Source organism: Onychostoma macrolepis, chromosome 01 (genome assembly GCF_012432095.1).
Source record: "Onychostoma macrolepis isolate SWU-2019 chromosome 01, ASM1243209v1, whole genome shotgun sequence".
NCBI lineage: Eukaryota > Metazoa > Chordata > Actinopteri > Cypriniformes > Cyprinidae > Onychostoma > Onychostoma macrolepis.
In genome coordinates this window covers 6,918,466-6,939,111 of record NC_081155.1, presented here as the reverse complement: position 1 = coordinate 6,939,111, position 20,646 = coordinate 6,918,466, and the positions used below count along the sequence as shown (strand labels likewise).

Here is a 20,646-nt window from a genome sequence, read left to right as displayed (position 1 = left end):
ATTATGCAATTAAACAATTATGCACAATTTATTTAAAAAGTTGTACTACTTTTGATTGTAAATGTACCACTACTCTAATAATTATGTAAAAAACACTTAAGGAGATGTGGAAAATTTGTCTTGTTAGGTCTACACTGTAAAAAATGATTCACTATATTTACTCAATAAAATTGTGTCAACAGATTACAAGCAATATTATTAATTAAATTCAACACAAAACAATTAATTAGAATTAATCAAATGAGATGCTTATAAATTATCCATTCAAAATGAATAAAATAGCACAAACAAATTAAGTAAAATTTAAACAAAAATATTGGTTTCATTGGACAAAAAACACTATGCTAGTGATACTATGTTATGCATGCCAGGCCAGTAGTTGGCGATCAAGAAACACTGCGCAAAAACATAATATGCATGCACATGACGTCACCTTTTTCACAAATTCATGTTTTTGTTGTTTACATGGAGATGATACAGGCATCTTGTTCAAAAGCTTGTGTTTCCAGGCCCCAAAAACAGTTATTGAAGACACCTGATGTTAACAAACAGAATAACTGAAGGAGAAAATCTGAATTTTAGGTTACCATTACGGTGGTCAATGTTTGCTTTAGTTGGGCTCTTGACCCTTGACTCTTTTAACATTAGATATTGTTTGGCTGCTGTTACAGAGTTAAACAACAGTTAGACAAGCCTAATGAAAAGGTGGTCTGGTGTTGTTGATTATGCATTGTCATCATCATTTGCCCTGAACCTCTGAATTAGATTTACTTTGATTACAGCAGTCCTGTAATTCTACAGTATAAGATCTGAAATTTTCAGTATAATCCAAAGGGTTTCTTAAAAATTGTTCTTTTAGGCACACTCTGACATCAAGAATCAGAGTATGAATCACAACAACGGTGATAAACAGATCAACTCTGAACGTCACAAAACAAACTACTAAAAATATGCAATGCATGATGGGAGCTATTGATGAGTTTTGATTGGTGGCACCCAGAATGCACTGCAACATTTGATGGTCACCATTGTTGAGGTTCTCACGCTGATACTTGATGTCTGTGTGCCTAGATGAAAGACTTTATTATTATTTGACCAGGAGAGCTTTTAATAATCTGTTTATGTTGAAAATTCCATGTATTACACTGTACAATCATAGGATGGCAGAAATCTATACGGTAAATCCAACTGAGAGATTCAGGTCAGATGATGATGTCAAAACATAAGCAACACCACCGGATCACCTTTTCTCTTGGCTTGTCTTAACTGTTGTTTAACTCTGTAACAGCAGCCAAACAACATCTAAATGTTAAAGAGTCAAGGGTCAAGAGCCCAACTAAAGCAAACATTGACCACCGTAATGGTAACCTAAAAATTCAGATTTTCTCCTTCAGTGATTCTGTTTGTTAACATCAGCTGTCTTCAATAACTGTTCTCCATGTAAACAACAAAAACATGAATTTGTGAAAAAGGTGACGTCATGTGCATGCAAATTACGTTTTTGCGCAGTGTTTCTTGATCGCCAACTACTGGCCTGGCATGCATAACATAGTATCATTAGCATAGTGTTTTTTGTCCAAAGAAACCAATATTTTTGTTTAAATTTTACTTAACTTTTTTGTGCTATTTTACTCATTTTGAATGGTTAATTTGTAATCATCTCATTTGATTAATTCTAATTAATTTTTATGTGTTGAATTTAATTAATAATATTGCTTGTAATCTGTTGACACAATTTTATTGAGTAAATATAGTGGATTACTCAATTTTATTGAGTAAATATAGTGGATCACTTTTTACAGTGTATGGAGGACCAAACCTGCAAAAACTATAAATAAATAAATGTGCAAATAAATACATAATAAATATATAAATAAATAAATATATAAATAAATAAATGTGCAAATAAATACATAATAAATATATAAATCCACATATTCCTGTATAAATAAATATATAAATAATTAAATGTGCGAGAAAATAAATAATTAAATAAATTAAACGAATGTTGGGGGAAATAATAAAAAAAAAATTCTAAAGGAAATGCTAAACTGAAAGTTTTTTTTCTCCCCTTTCAAACGTTTATTCATTTTTGAATGTAGTTCAGTATTTATTTTTCCTCAGCTCAGCTGCTAATGAGGGGGTGTCTATCAAGCATCAGAGAAGGCGGTCTTTATGCCACCATTGGTTGATCGTTATAAAAGTTCTGCGTTCGATTGTTTGCCTGCGCAACATATAACCTTGTATGAAAATATTGCAGTAGAACAGTTTGGCGGGAGTTTGTAGGTCCATCATGGCGGAAAGAATGTCGATTGCCCAGTTGCTCCGCGAGGCATTGACTACGTTTACATGGACATCAGTAATCTAATTATTTACCTTATTCTGAATAAGACAATATAATGATTAAGGTGTTTACATGAGTTGCTTTTAGAATAATCCTTTCATGTTCCTGTTTTACATGTTACAGTACATAGATCGATTAATGGCATGTGTCATTACGTCACCACGCGACGCTATCCGACGTCCTCCAGAATTTCACGCATAAACATATAGTTTGTCTTCGTGATGATGCCATATACAGTTTTGGGTGTTTCATTTTTAATTTTATGAAAGCTTCAAGTGCAGTTAATTATATGTACATGCATACAGACGATGGCGGTGTTGAATCTCTTTTGTTTGCCTTCAAACGGTTGAACACTGCCATGTGTGTGTCCTGTTTGCAAACTGCGGCGAAAAGTCCTACACGACGGTAATAGTTTGATTATTGTGTACGGTGTCCTGAGAAGCCCTTACCTGCATGTGGTGTCTGTCAGACATTAGAAGACTGTTTACAGAGGAAGGAGGTTTTGAATGGCCCCATTTTGTTGACCATCAATAAATAATAATCACAATCACAAAATTGTCTTACTGTATAAAAACTTGTTTATGAAGTTTACATTAGATATATATCAAGCATATCTGCATTTATGGTTAATTCAATTCAGTTTTGTTTATACAGCACTAAATCATAACAAATGTTATTTCATAGCACTGTTAATATCCAACCAAAAACACAACATTGCAGATGTTAATTAACAAATATATATTTATATAGATATAGATGCACAAAACATATTCTACCGAAAGAAAAAATATACCATCTGACCCATTTAAAAACATTTAACAATCTTTCAGTCTGGGTATCACACTAATGTGTTGTTAACGTGTGTTAAATGGTGAATGCTGTGCTAGAGACACGCCAGCAGCCAGATCTTGTTGATCCTCTGGAGTGATCTGGAAAGAGGAGCAGGTGTAGTGGAAGACAGTCAGTGCTGTGTTCTCCTGGTGACCTGCAGTATTCCTCTCTCAGACGGGAGCAGCAAACACAAGTTTAGATCACATTCACTGCTGACCATGCTTCTCCACTCGGCCTCCATCACATCTGTATCTCCGTCAGGAGTGAAGCTGCAGTCCAGTAGAGGTGTTAATAACAGCTGGCCTCCATCGCATCTGCATCTCCGTCAGGAGCGGAAGCTGCAGTCCAGTAGAGGTGTTAATAACAGCTGGCCTCCATCACATCTGCATCTCCGTCAGGAGGGAAGCTGCAGTCCAGTAGAGGTGTTTATAACAGCTGGCCTCCATCACATCTGCATCTCCGTCAGGAGTGAAGCTGCAGTCCAGTAGAGGTGTTTATAACAGCTGGCCTCCATCACATCTGCATCTCCGTCAGGAGTGAAGCTGCAGTCCAGTAGAGGTGTTTATAACAGCTGGCCTCCATCACATCTGCATCTCCGTCAGGAGTGAGCTGCAGTCCAGTAGAGGTGTTAATAACAGCTGGCCTCCATCACATCTGCATCTCCGTCAGGAGTGAAGCTGCAGTCCAGTAGAGGTGTTATAACAGCTGGCCTCCATCACATCTGCATCTCCGTCAGGAGTGAAGCTGCAGTCCAGTAGAGGTGTTAATAACAGCTGGCCTCCATCACATCTGCATCTCCGTCAGGAGTGAAGCTGCAGTCCAGTAGAGGTGTTTATAACAGCTGGCCTCCATCACATCTGCATCTCCGTCAGGAGTGAAGCTGCAGTCCAGTAGAGGTGTTAATAACAGCTGGCCTCCATCACATCTGCATCTCCGTCAGGAGTGAAGCTGCAGTCCAGTAGAGGTGTTAATAACAGCTGGCCTCCATCACATCTGCATCTCCGTCAGGAGTGAAGCTGCAGTCCAGTAGAGGTGTTTATAACAGCTGGCCTCCATCACATCTGCATCTCCGTCAGGAGTGAAGCTGCAGTCCAGTAGAGGTGTTAATAACAGCTGGCCTCCATCACATCTGCATCTCCGTCAGGAGTGAAGCTGCAGTCCAGTAGAGGTGTTAATAACAGCTGGCCTCCATCACATCAGTAGAGGTGTTAATAACAGCTGGCCTCCATCACATCTGCATCTCCGTCAGGAGTGAAGCTGCAGTCCAGTAGAGGTGTTAATAACAGCTGGCCTCCATCACATCTGCATCTCCGTCAGGAGTGAAGCTGCAGTCCAGTAGAGGTGTTAATAACAGCTGGCCTCCATCACATCAGTAGAGGTGTTAATAACAGCTGGCCTCCATCACATCTGCATCTCCGTCAGGAGTGAAGCTGCAGTCCAGTAGAGGTGTTAATAACAGCTGGCCTCCATCACATCTGCATCTCCGTCAGGAGTGAAGCTGCAGTCCAGCAGAGGTGTTAATAACAGCTCCTCCATCACATCTGCATCTCCGTCAGGAGTGAAGCTGCAGTCCAGTAGAGGTGTTAATAACAGCTGGCCTCCATCACATCTGCATCTCCGTCAGGAGTGAAGCTGCAGTCCAGCAGAGGTGTTAATAACAGCTGGCCTCCGCTGCTTCAGATCTTCACACTCTCATCATCCAAAGCCTTATAAACACATCGCATGACAAAAAATGACCAATTAGCTGTGCAAATAATGTTACGAAGCTGTCACTAGACTTGATGGTTATAATATTAGCAAACTAAGGTTAACTTATCACCTATGTCTTCTCATATGGTAACGTTTTTACACGGTTTTTAAAAATATAACGATATTGCTATGCTTATAAGCTAACGTTAGCTGCGGTGCTTTACAACAACTTATATATTATATACATCTCGTTGTGTCTCATTATTTAAATAATTATGTTCACTGATATGGTAGTTAGCAAATGTTAAAAATGAAGTCTTACGGTGCACAGCTGACATCTTCGTGGAGCAGCATCTCTGACGGATCCGTGAGCATCATGTCTCCCGCCGGCGGCCGAACACAGGCGGACCGGGACCCGATGAAGCTGCTGTGTGCACCGAAGAAACTGCACCGAGTCTCACTATAGGCTCTTGCTTCGGCAAGATGCATCATATCTGCATCATATCGCCGGGATGATAATCTTCCGGTGTAAAGTGATCGCAGCACCTCGTTGTTTGAAGCAGATGCATCAGTGAAGTCCGTCTATTCAGCTGCACAAACAGGAAACCTGTGGACTCGATGTCCTGCAACCTTCACAAACACAATAATTTACCACGACGATGATAAATTGAAATGAAAATAACTACCGAAAACGCACTGAATGCCAGCAGCGCGCGGCACGCGACTCCCTCTCGTGACGTAATGTGACGCGATGTTGAAAAAGAGAACACTGTCAAGGAAACCGTCACTTTTTCTTCTAAATTTGTGCCCTCACGCCTTGTAAAACATTTTCAAACCCTGCAATAACGATTCATATGGCATTTTCATACAAGGTTATATGTTGCGCAGGCAAACAATCGAATGCAGAACTTTTATAACGATCAACCAATGGTGGCATAAAGACCGCCTTCTCTGATGCTTGATAGACACCCCCTCATTAGCAGCTGAGCTGAGGAAAAATAAATACTCAACTACATTCAAAAATGAATAATCGTTTGAAAGGGGAGAAAAAAAAACTTTCAGTTTAGCATTTCCTTTAGCATTTTTTTTTATTATTTCCCTCAACATTCGTTTAATTTATTTAATTATTTATTTTCTCGCACATTTAATTATTTATATATTTATTTATACAGGAATATGTTGATTTATATATTTATTTGCACATTTATTTATTTATATATTTATTTATGTATTATTTTGTGGATTTATTTGCGTATTTATTTATTTATTGTTTTTGCAGGTTTGGTCCTCCATACAGGACAGTGATAAACATCTGCACACAACATTGCAGCACACACGCTAAACATTCATCATATTATGGCCAACTTGCACTTCCACAAACACTCAACTTTAAAAATCATTATTTTTCTATCAAAGGTTATGGACAGATATTTATCTGACCTTTAACAATAACCGTAACAACGCCTGATCTCTGAGATCCATGTTGATTGTGAGCCTCACAGTAGAAGCGTCCACTCTGTAGAGCACTGAAACTCTGTCCAGATCCAACAGCTGAGCTTTGATTCTCCTTAAACCAGCTGAAGTTCAGAGCAGGTGGGTTTGAATCACTGCTGCACATCAGAGTCACTGAACCTCCTTCCCAGAACTGACAATAATGAATGATGGACACTGCGACACTCCTAGGAGGGTCTAAGGACAAATATACAAATTCACAATAAATATTGCAAAATTATGAATTTGGAAATTCATGTGCAGATGATCATAAACTCACACATGACGTTTAAAGTCACAGCAGCAGAGTATTTCTCTCCATGTTCATTGATGGACTTGCACTTATATTCTCCACTGTGATCAGAGCTGATCTTTGAGATGCTGTAGATTTTTCCAGATCCTACAAATGTTCTTCCTTTAAACCAGCTGATTTCTGCAGGTGGGTTTGAATCACTGCTGCAGCTCAGAGTCACTGAATCTCCCTCCACTATTTCACCAGATGGACTGATGGACACTGAGACGCTCTTTGGTGGGTCTAAAACAGAAAATATAGATGCCATTAACAATCAAAAATAATTGGAAATCAGATATGTTTGGATGATGTTTAAACCACTAATAAACCATCATTAACTTTTGTTTGTTGCAACAACAAAACAAATTCTCACATTCTGTCAACTTTCATTCTCAGTCCCAACTCATAACATATTATTGCTTGCTCAGGACCCTTTGACATCACTTTTTGATGCACAGGGTACCCATTTAGCATCATTTTTCAGCATGCAGGGTCCTCCATTGCTTTAAATAAGAAACCTTTGACGTCAATATGCAGACACAAAAGGAATTGGGAATTTTATCGTCATGATTAAATTATATATTGGGCAATAATTTTGTTATTATTACATATATGTTGAGATGTGATTTTTCAATGTAAACAGTCACAGTAGTTTTATTTGCATTACACATTTATGAACACAACCTCTACCCCAAAACCTAACATTTGTCATTAAAACACAAGATATAACAGGCAGATACAACTACCGTCATAATTTATTCAAAAAGTATTATTATTCCAAGTCTTACGAGGCAAAACGATTGATTTGTGAGAGGAATAGACGTGATCGCCGTCTCCATCCGCCGTAAAGCTCTTCTTGTGTGCGGTCTCTGTGCGCAAATTCAAAAAATGTTGCCAGAAGAAGCCTTACGTCAGCCTTGGTTGTGAAATGCTGTTGGCTATTGTGTGTCTCATGACCAATTGCATCATGCTAGGTAGTATGCTTTTGAATGAGATGTGAGCGTGTTAACGGAGCGGGATCATTTTCAGCGATTAAAACCTTATGTTTTACACTCTTCTTCGCATAAAGACTTTGTATGCCTTCAGAAGACTTGAAATGCAACACAACTTGTTTGTAATGCTTTTATACTGCTTGTTTATGGTCAGTTTTTGCAATAAATACCTGTGACTGCACATTTATTAATTGCCTGTTACGTGTTTTATATTGTTCAGAAGTGGATAGGTTTAGGGTAGGAGCAGGGTTAGGTGCTGGAGTGAAAGTATAAATTTATGTAAAAGTATTTCTATTTTTTACAAATGCAAGCAAACCATTAAATTAACACAAACAACTGAAAACAAAGGAAGACCCTTCAAGTCGAAAAATGATGCTAAAGGGGTACAAAAAGCGAAGCCAAGTGGTCCTAACCAAGCTTCAATATATGACGAGTTGGGAGTGAGAACGTGTTGGTCATAGGTATATTTTTCATCTATAAATGTTAAAATGTCATGCAAACATATCTATTTTGCTGTCAGGAGTGGGCGAGGCACACAAGAGCAACAAGTGCTGCTGCACGCATGCGCGTTATGGCCCTTTCACACAGGACGCGGCATGCGCTGCACTAGCCGCTTGGTTCAGTGCAGCCCTTGAGATTCAAATCGATTTGCGCTACGCTGGCCAGAGCGAAATAGGCGGAGTTTTCAAAACTTTTACCGGGAATTCGATTTGGATGCCCCATTTCTATTGGCCGCGCGGGTAATTGTCACAGAGCGCAGCGCAAAAGCTGAACAATTTTGAACTTTGACTGTGGCGTGCGCGTAAGCTCGCCCGCATGCGCTTTGGTCATTCCAGACATTCCAGACAGACTGATGATTATCAGATCAGATCTCTCTGTGGAGCACTGGCGGTTATCAGACAAAAATCTCTAATTATTGCTATTAATGGCAAAATGAATGTTTGGAAATGTAAACTGATATTTCCTACTGACACACTACTAAACACTGGATTCATGCCATGATTAATGCATTTTGATGTTGATATAAAAAAAATGTAATGTCATTGCCCCTTGCTTTTTTATATCAATATGGTATGTTTAATAGTAAGTTTAAAACAAGTTAGAAAAACAAAAGTTATCTAAAAGTAGCCAGAATTCAACTAAAATGAAATAACCTAGATTGCATTCCCAGTCAACAATTTGATCTCACAATGATCTCACCCTGATTTCACAGGATACTCATGATGAGGTCACGATGTGAGGTAACAGTGAGCTAAAAGTGTAACCTCACAGCGCCCTCACTGTGTGCTCATACTAAAGTGAGGTCAAAGTGCACTCACTGCACAGAGACTAGGTACCCAGCATGCATTGCAACATGAAGCTTTTAATTGTCACCATTGTTGAGATTCATACACTGATTATTGATGTCTCTCTTTGTTTTTAAATGAGAGGATAGTTAATAATGTTTGTGTCTTATGCTCTTATCTTTCATAACTGATTATGAGACTGCTGGATCCTATACTGTATAATCACAGAGCTACTATATTTAGCAACTGTCGATTAACAAAACCTCACCAAGACTGCATATTGAGTGTAGGTGATGACCATGTTGTTGTTATCAATAACATACCAATATCACCTGGTTGCAGTCTCTTTTTGGTTTTTCTTGCAATAACAGATGTGCTTTACAAACACAGTTAGAGCAGCCCCAAAAACATATAATGTTATGAAGTCAAGGGTCAAGAGCCCAACTAAAGCAAACACTACTCACCATGATGGTAACGTATGTTTCACTTGTATCTTATAACAGAAATCTGTTAGCTGGGCGTGCACTCATGAGCTCATCATGTGAGAGCACTGTGATATCTCTGTGATAGTGTTGAGAAACAGAAAGTAGAATGTACCCCTGGTGACTGATATTTGAACTGCCTCCTCTCAACCTGTTCAACATTTTACATTTACCAGACGCTTTTATCCAAAGCGACTTACATTGCATTCAAGTTACAGTTTTTTACATTTTATCAGCTCTTGCTTTCCCTGGGAATCGAACCCATGATCTTGGCGTTGCTAGCGCCATGCTCTACTATTTGAGCTACAGGAAAGCTTTTTGAATTCACAATGAACTCATATATTACTCACACTGTGAGTATCAACAGATGAGAATGGTGTGATGTCACTGTGATCATCGTGTGACCTCACGTGTTGACTGGGTTACTAACTACAGTTTTAATCATGTAATTTGTGATCAGTAATGGACTTCAACTTGGAAGTAATCTACCCAGTTCTGAAAACAACAAGGTGACTACTGGCTGATTTTTTTGGGTGATACCAGGGCACTTATTGTTCACATAAAATTAGACTTGTGATTACTGACACGCAATACATCAGGAAGTATTTCATTTCTCATTTGATGATGCCTGAATATAATGAATATGGAACTTATGTTTATAAAATAACAAGTAATGTGCTAAATAAACAACAAATTTCTTTAATTGTTAAAAAAAAAAAGATTAATTATTTACTCACATGTGACATTCAGATAAACAGTAGTTGATGTGTGATTGTGTCCATGTACAGCACATTTGTAGTTGCCTTTATCCTCTCTTCTGACTTGACTGAGGATGAGTTTGTTTTCGGTAGTTCCTTTAGTTAATAGCTGTGAGTTTCTGTACCAGATGAATGTTGCTCCGTCAGTCAGAGCGCAGCTGCTTTTACATGTCAGACGGACTGAATCTCCCTCTGTCACTCTCTCAGGAGACTCCACCTGAAGATCTGAACACAACACACACATTATATCTAGTGCTGCTGTCATACACTGGTTATTATTCAACATAATGCACAGAAGAAGAGTGAAACCTCATCAAAGTCACCTGTGACAGTAAGAGTCACTCCTGGACGACCAATCCATATGCCATCAGGTTTATCAGTGATGAATCTGAAACAGTACACGTGTGCATCTTTCTGTGTCACATGACTCAGTCTGATGGTGCAGTTCTGCTGTTTATCTCCCAGATACTGAAGCCTCTGACTGTATTCAGGGTCCTCAGACAGATCTGGATGCACTTCACCCTTTACAGGGTTTTTGGCCCAGAACACTTTCTTGATCTGATGTCCAGTAGGGTATGTATAAGTGCAGTTCATTATCACTGATGAGTTCTTTAGTGCACAGATGTGTGAATGACTGTAACTCACACCCAAACCATTTTCACTGAAAACATCTGAAATTATTTTATTATTAATGCTACAGTTATTATCAACATGTGTTAAGAACAGACACATAATGAAGATGATTTTGGCATTACATTAATGAGGAAAGCATTGGATGGACATTAGTTGAACTAATTTAACATAAATACAGATGAGCCATGAATGACATAAATGTAACCACAACAAAACATCGAACAGAACATACAGAGGAACATTGAGACTTACGGTGAATCATGATCAGAAAGATCAAAGAAAGAGGAGGAGCCATTCTGACTGACATCACCATAGCAACACCTACAACATAGAAATTCCAATGTTCCAATATGAGACTGTGAGATTTTATAAAACGGTTAGTTCCATTCCTCGATTCTGATTGGTCAGCAGCTGTGTTTTATTCACGATACAGCACGGCTATGACCGCTTGACCCAACCTTTCTGTGTATCACTGAGCAACACCCTTAGCAACATAAACAATCAATAGCTCATTAGTTTAATAGTTTAATGTATTACCCAGCCAACATGTCCATGTGGGCCCCACATGGGATTTATCTGGGCTATATGGACACCAACTGGGCATGGGCTCAGAGTGGGCACATTGATGGACTGAATGTGGGCCCTAACTTGGATAAAGTTGTGGGCCCCAGTTAGGTTGCCCATTATTGTTTATTTGTGGGTCCCACATTTGGGCTATATTAGGATATATTTATAGTTACATAAATTTAGTTTTTTTTTTTTTTTTTTGCAGCTAATTTATTTGTATGCAATTATGGGTAATTAACCTTAACAATTAAATAAATTGATTTAATTTTATGTATTTCATTAGTTTTTTATATCATGAAATAAGCATTATTGCTTGAATAATACATAAATTTATCCACACCTAACATGTAGTAAAGTATCAACAAATTGTTCATACTTGATGTCAGACAACACAGAGAGTGTAATGAGTTGCATTTTAGGTGTTATTTAGGTTAAGCTCACAAGAGTGTGGTAAGTTAACTTTAATTTTCAACTTTTTTATCTCTTTATACATTTTATTCTGATGATGTTTGCAAGATATAAAGCTACATTAATTTTTATAAGAATATGTGAGGAAACGCTCAGTTTCTGAGTCAAGCTGTGCTAACTGGCCTTTTCCTCCCACAGCATGGCTGTCAGGGGGAGACTCGTCGTGAAGTCCTAAGAGTATGTTAAATTGGTAGGTATACGTTAAAATACATGTATACAGTTTTCTTCAGCATCATGGACGTATTATTGTAATTTTACTTGCTCACTTTCCTAGTAAACTAGTATTTTCCTCCCGCAGCGGCACTAGCAGACCAATGGGGAGACTTGTGAAGATGAAAAGTTGTACAAGTACGTTAAATAGGTAAGTAGGTGAACTTTAAAACACTTGCAGTTGTCTCATTTGTTTTATCAATTAAGCCGTGCTAACTAGCATTTCCCTTCCGCAGTGGTGCTGGCTGACCGTGAGGCAGACGGAAGAGTCGTCGCCATAAAGAAGACCATTTTAAATGTTTTGAGATGATATGTGTTCTCTGATTATTGTTGTATAGTCTTAATAATTAAGTACATTAACTCTTTAAACTTTTATTTTTATATTTACAGGTGCATCTCAATAAATTAGAATGTTGTGGAAAAGATCATTTATTTCAGTAATTCAACTGAAATTGTGAAACTCGTGTATTAAATAAATTCAATGCACACAGACTGAAGTAGTTTAAGTCTAATGCATTTAAATATTTAAACTCCAGTCCTACTCAGACACACACAGACATCAAGAACCAGCGTATGAATCTCAACAATGGTGACAATCAACAAAATGCTTCATGCTGCAATGCATGCTGGGTAACACCACAGTATGAATAATTATTGTCACCACTGTTGAGGATCGTATGATAAGTGTTCATGTCTAAAAGCCTGAGCAATATAATTCTTAATTTTTTCCAATATTTAATATTACGATGGCATTTGTTTAATAGTAAATTCCTGCAGTTCTGTAACGGCTGAACGTCAGTAAATAAACCAAAGAGAGACACCTTCATGATGTTCATTCAAGTGACATAAAAGCCAAAAGTGTAAGCTCATCTGCTTCCTCAAGCTTTTAATTCAGCAATGTGCAAATGTTTGTTGTGAAGCAATATTTCAATTGCTTAAAAGCAATCCATTCTCAGTTACTAAAAGGGTCAAGAGCCCAACTAAAGCAAACACTGATCTCCATGATGGTGGCATCATTTTAACCAATAAAACATCAACATCTGATCCTCTGTAATTCTCAATAACAGCAGGTGTTCATCACTAATGCACAATCAACATTTAATTAGTCTCTCAATTATCTCTTAATTACCTCAACTCGTTGAGGTCTTGGGATTTGACTCGAAACTTGCTTGTGACTTGAAAGGAATGACTTGGTTCCTCCTCTGGTGAAATCAGCTGCTGAGTTCATGGGTGGAATAAACACATGGCAGGACTTTTACTTTCTGACCCTGGATTTGACACCTCTGGTCATAAATTAATCTATTACTTTTCCTACATAATTTTTAACAGAAAAGTGGTAAAATACCTATTTAGGAGTCTTAGACCTTTCCAACGATATATAGTTTGTCATGATTAGATTAGGATTTAATTGTAAAATAGTGAAGTAAAGGTAGGCGTCCCACAGGGTGGACGGTGACAGTTAAGAGGTTAAATAAATTGATTTAATTTTATGTATTTCATTAGTTTTTTATATCATGAAATAAGCATTATTGCTTGAATAATACATAAATTTATCCACACCTAACATGTAGTAAAGTATCAACAAATTGTTCATACTTGATGTCAGACAACACAGAGAGTGTAATGAGTTGCATTTTAGGTGTTATTTAGGTTAAGCTCACAAGAGTGTGGTAAGTTAACTTTAATTTTCAACTTTTTTATCTCTTTATACATTTTATTCTGATGATGTTTGCAAGATATAAAGCTACATTAATTTTTATAAGAATATGTGAGGAAACGCTCAGTTTCTGAGTCAAGCTGTGCTAACTGGCCTTTTCCTCCCACAGCATGGCTGTCAGGGGGAGACTCGTCGCGAAGTCCTAAGAGTATGTTAAATTGGTAGGTATACGTTAAAATACATGTATACAGTTTTCTTCAGCATCATGGACGTATTATTGTAATTTTACTTGCTCACTTTCCTAGTAAACTAGTATTTTCCTCCCGCAGCGGCACTAGCAGACCAATGGGGAGACTTGTGAAGATGAAAAGTTGTACAAGTACGTTAAATAGGTAAGTAGGTGAACTTTAAAACACTTGCAGTTGTCTCATTTGTTTTATCAATTAAGCCGTGCTAACTAGCATTTCCCTTCCGCAGTGGTGCTGGCTGACCGTGAGGCAGACGGGAAGAGTCGTCGCCATAAAGAAGACCATTTTAAATGTTTTGAGATGATATGTGTTCTCTGATTATTGTTGTATAGTCTTAATAATTAAGTACATTAACTCTTTAAACTTTTATTTTTATATTTACAGGTGCATCTCAATAAATTAGAATGTTGTGGAAAAGATCATTTATTTCAGTAATTCAACTGAAATTGTGAAACTCGTGTATTAAATAAATTCAATGCACACAGACTGAAGTAGTTTAAGTCTTTGGTTATTTTAATTGTGATGATTTTGGCTCATATTTAACAAAAACCCACCAATTCACTATCTCAACAAATTAGAATACTTCATAAGACCAATAAAAAAAAAACATTTTTAGTGAATTGTTGACCTTCTGGAAAGTATGTTAATTTACTGCCCAGTTAACAATTTGATCTCACAGTGATCTCACCATGATCTCCCAAGATACTCGTGATGAGGTCACATTGTGACATAACAGTGAGCTAAAAGTGTAACCTCACAGCGCCCTCACTGTGAGCTCATACTATGGTCACAATGTAAGGTCAAAGTGCACTCACTGCACAGAGACTAGATACCCAGCATGCATTGCAGCATGAAGCGTTTGACTGTTACCATTGTTGAGATTCATACACCGATTCTTGATGTCTCTCTTTGTTTTTAAATGACAGCATAGTTCAAAATATTTGAGACCTATTCTTTTAAAATCATTTATAAATTGTTACACTGTTTGATCCTATACTGTATAATCAAAAACCTCAAATTAACAACGCTTCACAAAGACTGCATACTGAATCTAGGTGATGATTATGTTGTTATCACCTGGTTGCACTGTCTTTTTGGTTTTCCTTGCCATAACAAATGTGCTTTACAAACATAGATACAGTAGCCTAAAAAAATATAATGTTGTAAAGACAACACTGTAAAAAAATTCTGTAAAATATACGGTAAAAAAACGGCAGCTGTGGTTGCCGGAATTCTACCGTAAAAAATACAGTAACAACATTTTAGGTTTTAACTTAAATTTACAGTTAAATACCGTAATTTCATTAACTGATATAATGTTAATATACCAACCTATTAAAGTACTGAAATCTGTTTTGTACCTTTGAAATACACTGATAGCCACCAAATGCAGGTGGTGATGAGGAAATCACATGATGAACCAAAGCCCATCACAAGCAGCTTTTAAATAATAACATATATAGAAGGTGCACAGTGTCATTCACACAAACACTAAACACCATCATGGTGAGACTTATTAAACTGAAATATGCAATAAACATTAATTTAACAACATTAGATGTAACATACAACCCTAATAAACATAACTGTTTCTTCTTAGTTTTTTCTTATCAGTTATTTCAAAGAAAAAAACATCAAATTCAAACAAAATTTGAAATGCAACGCAGAAAATTTTGGGAATGTAAGTTTTACGTTTTTCTCCTGCAAATTTTACAGAAACTTACTGTTAACCATTTAACATTTTTTTACCATTAAAATCACGGTCATTTTTTACAGTGAAGGGTCAAGAGCCCAACTAAAGCAAACACTAATCACTTTGATGGTAACGTCAAACAAAACAATAAAACATCTAATTCTCAATAAGCGCTTTGGTAGATATCAGAAATAAAGTCAGTCTGGTTAGTAATGAGTGGAGCTGGTGATGCTGTTTGTGGAGTTGTTTAATCATTCTCTGCTGAGATCATGAGAGATTTAATGTCTTCTTTTATTTCAGTTGATTTCATTGAAGGCTGTGTTTGGAAGTCAGTTGTATGTTTGGAGAAGGTTCTTATAACAGAAATCTGACTGATATTCGAACTGCCTCCTTTCAACCTGCTGAACATTTTGAATTCACAATGAGCTCATATATTACTCACACTGTGAGGATCACCATATGAGAATGGTGAGATGTCACTGTGATCATCGCATGATCTCACGTGTTGACTAGGTGTATATGTACTCAATATTTGGTAAGGGCTCCTTTTGCTTTAATTACTGCCTCAATTCGGCGAGGCATGGATGTGATCAGTTTGTGGCACTGCTGAGGTGGTATGGAAGCCCAGGTTTCTTTGACAGTGGCCTTCAGCTCATCTGCATTTTTTGGTCTCTTGTTTCTCATTTTTCTCTTAACAATGTTCAGGTTCAGGTCTGGTGAGTTTGCTGGCCAGTCAAGCAGACCAACACCATGGTCATTTAACCAACTTTTGGTGCTTTTGGCAGTGTGGGCAGGTGCCAAATCCTGCTGGAAAATGAAATCAGCATCTTTAAAAAGCTGGTCAGCAGAAGGAAGCATGAAGTGCTCCAATATTTCTTGGTAAACAGGTGCAGTGACTTTGGTTTTCAAAAAACACAATGGACCAACACCAGCAGATGACATTGCCACCCCAAATCATCACAGACTGTGGAAACTTAACACTGGACTTCAAGCAACTTGGGCTATGAGCTTCTCCACCCTTCCTCCAGACTCTAGGACCTTGGTTTCCAAATGAAATACAAAACTTGCTCTCATCTGAAAAGAGGACTTTGGTCCACTGGGCAACAGTCCAGTTCTTCTTCTCCTTAGCTCAGGTAAGATGCCTCTGACGTGGTCTGTGGTTCAGGAGTGGCTTAACAAGAGGAATACGACAACTGTAGCCACATTCCTTGAGTGTGTGGTGGCTCTTGATGCCTTGACCCCAGCCTCGGTCCATTCTTTGTGAAGTTCACCCAAATTCTTGAATCGATTTTGCTTGACAATCCTCATAAGACTGCGGTTCTCTCGGTTGGTTGTGCATCTTTTGCTTCCACACTTTTTCCTTCCACTCAACTTTCTGTTAACATGCTTGGATACAGCACTCTGTGAACAGCCAGCTTCTTTGGCAATGAATGTTTGTGGCTTACCCTCCTTGTGAAGGGTGTCAATGATTGTCTTCTGAACAACTGTCAGATGATTGTGTAGTCTAGGAAACCAAACTGAGAGACCATTTTGAAGGCTTAGGAAACTTTCGCAGATGTTTTGAGTTGATTAGCTGATTGGTATGTCACCATATTCTGATTTGTTGAGATAGTGAATTGGTGGGTTTTTGTTAAATGTGAGCTAAAATCATCACAATTAAAAGAACCAAATACTTTTTCACGATTTTCACAATTTGAGTTGAATTACTGAAATAAATGAACTTTTCCACGACATTCTAATTCATTGAGATGCACCTGTACACCATTTATTTTCCACTGGCACAGTGTGTTATCTGTGATTTTACTTTTAGGCTATATGTATGTTCACTGATTAAATATGGTTAATATGCTGGTAATTCTGTGTTATTGAAGTTCAGCTGTGAAATATAAAAGATGATTTGTGAATAAAGCTGTTGGTGTGAAGTAATAACTTGTGTTATTGAATATATAACAAAATAAAATAAAAAAATAATAGTACACTTAAAACTACTGTACTTAGTTTCACAGTAATTTTACTGTGGTATGAAATACTGCACCGACTGGATAATTGTTGCCAGTAAGTTACTGTTAATGTGACAATAAACATTTTACTGTTATACACTCTTTTGAAATCAAACTGCGTTGCGTTATTGTGTAGGCTGTCTCGCACCAAAATTGCTCCTAGAACATAATTACATTTCTAAACTGAATAGTGTCACTTTTAACTTGTTCATATTACCTTTAGTAGTATAACTATCCCTTTAAGTGACAGTTTTGTCACTTAGGCAGAAATGTGAAGTACTGGCACGGCTTAATTATAACCATGCATGCTTTTTAATGCTTTTGTGAATGTTTTAGTAGTATTTTAAAATAATTGCCTTTTCTGTTTTTCTTTCTTTACTGTTTTTTAGGTATGAAGCTGAGACGTCTGCACAGGCCCATTTCATCCTTTTCTGCTCAAGTATTTTTATCCAGTTTTTATCCTGTTTTGTTTTATTTTGTTTTACCCAATAATTTTTTTTTTTTTTTAGAGATTCTGAGTTGAAGTCATTTTCTTAACAGTTGAAATATTTTAACATGTAATTTAAAATGTATTGAGCACCACATAAAATCAACTGATATTAGGTCAAAAAATATTGTAATTTAGAGTTTTATTGCATATTAGCACATTCATTTTATCCAGAGGAATTAATAAAGAAATATAAATGGGGCCCAGATCTGACCCACTGTGGTTCCACAAAAACCCCATATATGGGCTTTTTGTGGATTCAGTGTGGTCACCCATTTGGGCCCCATAAGGTCCCAAATGTGGCCCACCTTGGCCCCAATTAATATAACCCAATTAATATAACCCATTTGGGACCCATGTGGGCCCATATAATGAAAATCTACATGGGCCCCACTTGGAGCCCACTATGGACCCATCATGTGCCCCTATGGGCTAACACACATGGGGCCCAAGTGGAGCCAATGGACAAAATTGTATGGGTCCCATTTGGGTTGGGAATATTACTGAATTTATTAGTTTACTGTTTCTGTATGATTCTGTATGTCCATCGGTTTACACTGTAATTACGCTTGCAAACTTGCGCTGTGTCGCAAATCGGTCTGTTTTAAAACTAGAAGATGGAAAACAGACATTTTCTCATGCTGAGAGATAAGCAGATGTATGTGTGTGAGAAAATATTACATATGGTGTTAAAAAAATAAATGACAGCGGATGATAAGAGCGTCTATTCTCTGTTTTTATTTAAGCTCCATTAGATGAGAGGCATGTTGGGAACACTCTCTTGCCGTTTACTGTTGCTGTCAGGAACTTTTTTTTTTTTAGCGGAAGGACAGCATTTCTCCGTTTCGCGTCGTGCCTAACAACGCCCTTCAGCCGTGATTTATTCATGATACAACAAGGCCTCGAGTACCTTATTGCTTTTATAAAACGGTTACCACACAGTAAAAAATATTAAAACCCAAAATTTATGTATTGAAATGTTACTTTTTTGAAGCAAGTTCGTTAAATGCTGTCCTTCCGCTAAAAAAAAAGTTCCTGACAGCAACTGTTCAATAGTAGTTGAACAGTTTTATTTTTCTTGAACTTTCTTGAACCTTAACTAGTAGATAATTAATAGTAGTTCTTCAGGAGGTAGGACAGAATACATTAGTTATTGATTAGCAAACTGTTACTTAACACAATCATAAAATTGTATTACATACTGATTAGTTAACACATTCCTTAGTAGTTAACTAGTGAATTAAGTGTTAATGAATAATTACCTGGTAGTTCTTCAATAATTCATTATTAGTTATGCAGTAAGTAAGAAACAGTATTCTAAAGTGTTACCGTTATTTGTGAAATTTACAGCCAATTTCTGAGTGAAAATTGTTTCAAGGGAAATTCTACATTGTTTTGTTCAGTGTAGAACCGCTAAAAATATATCTCTTCATAAACAAAACAAACAAACAAACAAAAACTTTAAAATAATTGGTCATACCGTAGTGCAGGGAAACCTCATCAGATGAAACCAAACGACGCAAAAATAAGGAAGGTTTGCTAGACTCATTTATAACCAGAACGGTGTCATTTCCTCTTCATCTCCTGCATTTTTTTTTCTAACCTCATTAACAGGCAAAATACAACAGTGGCTTTTTTGTTGGTGATTCTTGTTTCACATGCGCATGCCCGGAAACTGGAAGATCTCCAGTGTGTCGAAACACATCTACAAAAGTTTTGTGGCTTTTTTTTTCTTTGCATGTATAGGATTTATTTTTACACAATTACAATCTGTATCATTCATGTTACCTTTATTTTTTATTTATTTATCTTTTTTGGTGTAACCAATTTATCTAGGTTGATTCAGTGGTGTTAAATAACATTTTTGACTTGAATAAAATCAATTAAAATATATGTTACAACATAAAACAAATTTAGGTTGCTGTTTATTCAGTGCATGTACGTGTCCATATTTGAGTAGAAAGAGGATGGGCAATCAGAGGTTTCACTTCCTTGATATATATATAAATATATATATATATATATGTGTGTGTGTGTGTGTGTGTATGTATGTATATCAGTGGTTTGCAGTGGTGTTTTAAAATGAGGAGGCAGTTTATATATATATAGTGGGTACGGAAAGTATTCAGACCCCCTTAAATTTTTCACTCTTTGTTATATTGCAGCCATTTGCTAAAATCATTTAAGTTCATTTTTTTTCCTCATTAATGTACACACAGCACCCCATATTGACAGAAAAACACATAATTGTTGACATTTTTGCAGATTTATTAAAAAAAAAAAAACTGAAGTATCACATGGTCCTAAGTATTCAGACCCTTTGCTCAGTATTTAGTAGAAGCGCCCTTTTGATCTAATACAGCCATGAGTCTTTTTGGGAAAGATGCAACAAGTTTTTCACACATGGATTTGGGGATCCTCTGCCATTCCTCCTTGCAGATCCTCTCCAGTTCTGTCAGGTTGGATGGTAAACGTTGGTGGACAGCCATTTTTAGGTCTCTCCAGAGATGCTCAATTG

The 20,646-nt window shown here is 37.1% G+C and overlaps 1 protein-coding gene across 1 annotated transcript; it reads right to left on the bottom strand.

Moving 5' to 3' along the window:
* Nucleotides 1–6,281: 6,281 nt before the first annotated feature.
* Nucleotides 6,282–11,124, bottom strand: LOC131536976 (B-cell receptor CD22-like). Its single transcript, XM_058770193.1, has 4 exons — nt 10,489–11,124; nt 10,145–10,390; nt 6,636–6,890; nt 6,282–6,553 (listed from the first exon to the last, which is right to left on the bottom strand). The coding sequence occupies exons 1-4, from the start codon at nt 10,895–10,897 to the stop codon at nt 6,282–6,284; spliced, it is 1,182 nt and encodes a 393-aa protein (XP_058626176.1). The 5' UTR covers nt 10,898–11,124.
* Between the last annotated feature and the right edge of the window lie 9,522 nt (nt 11,125–20,646).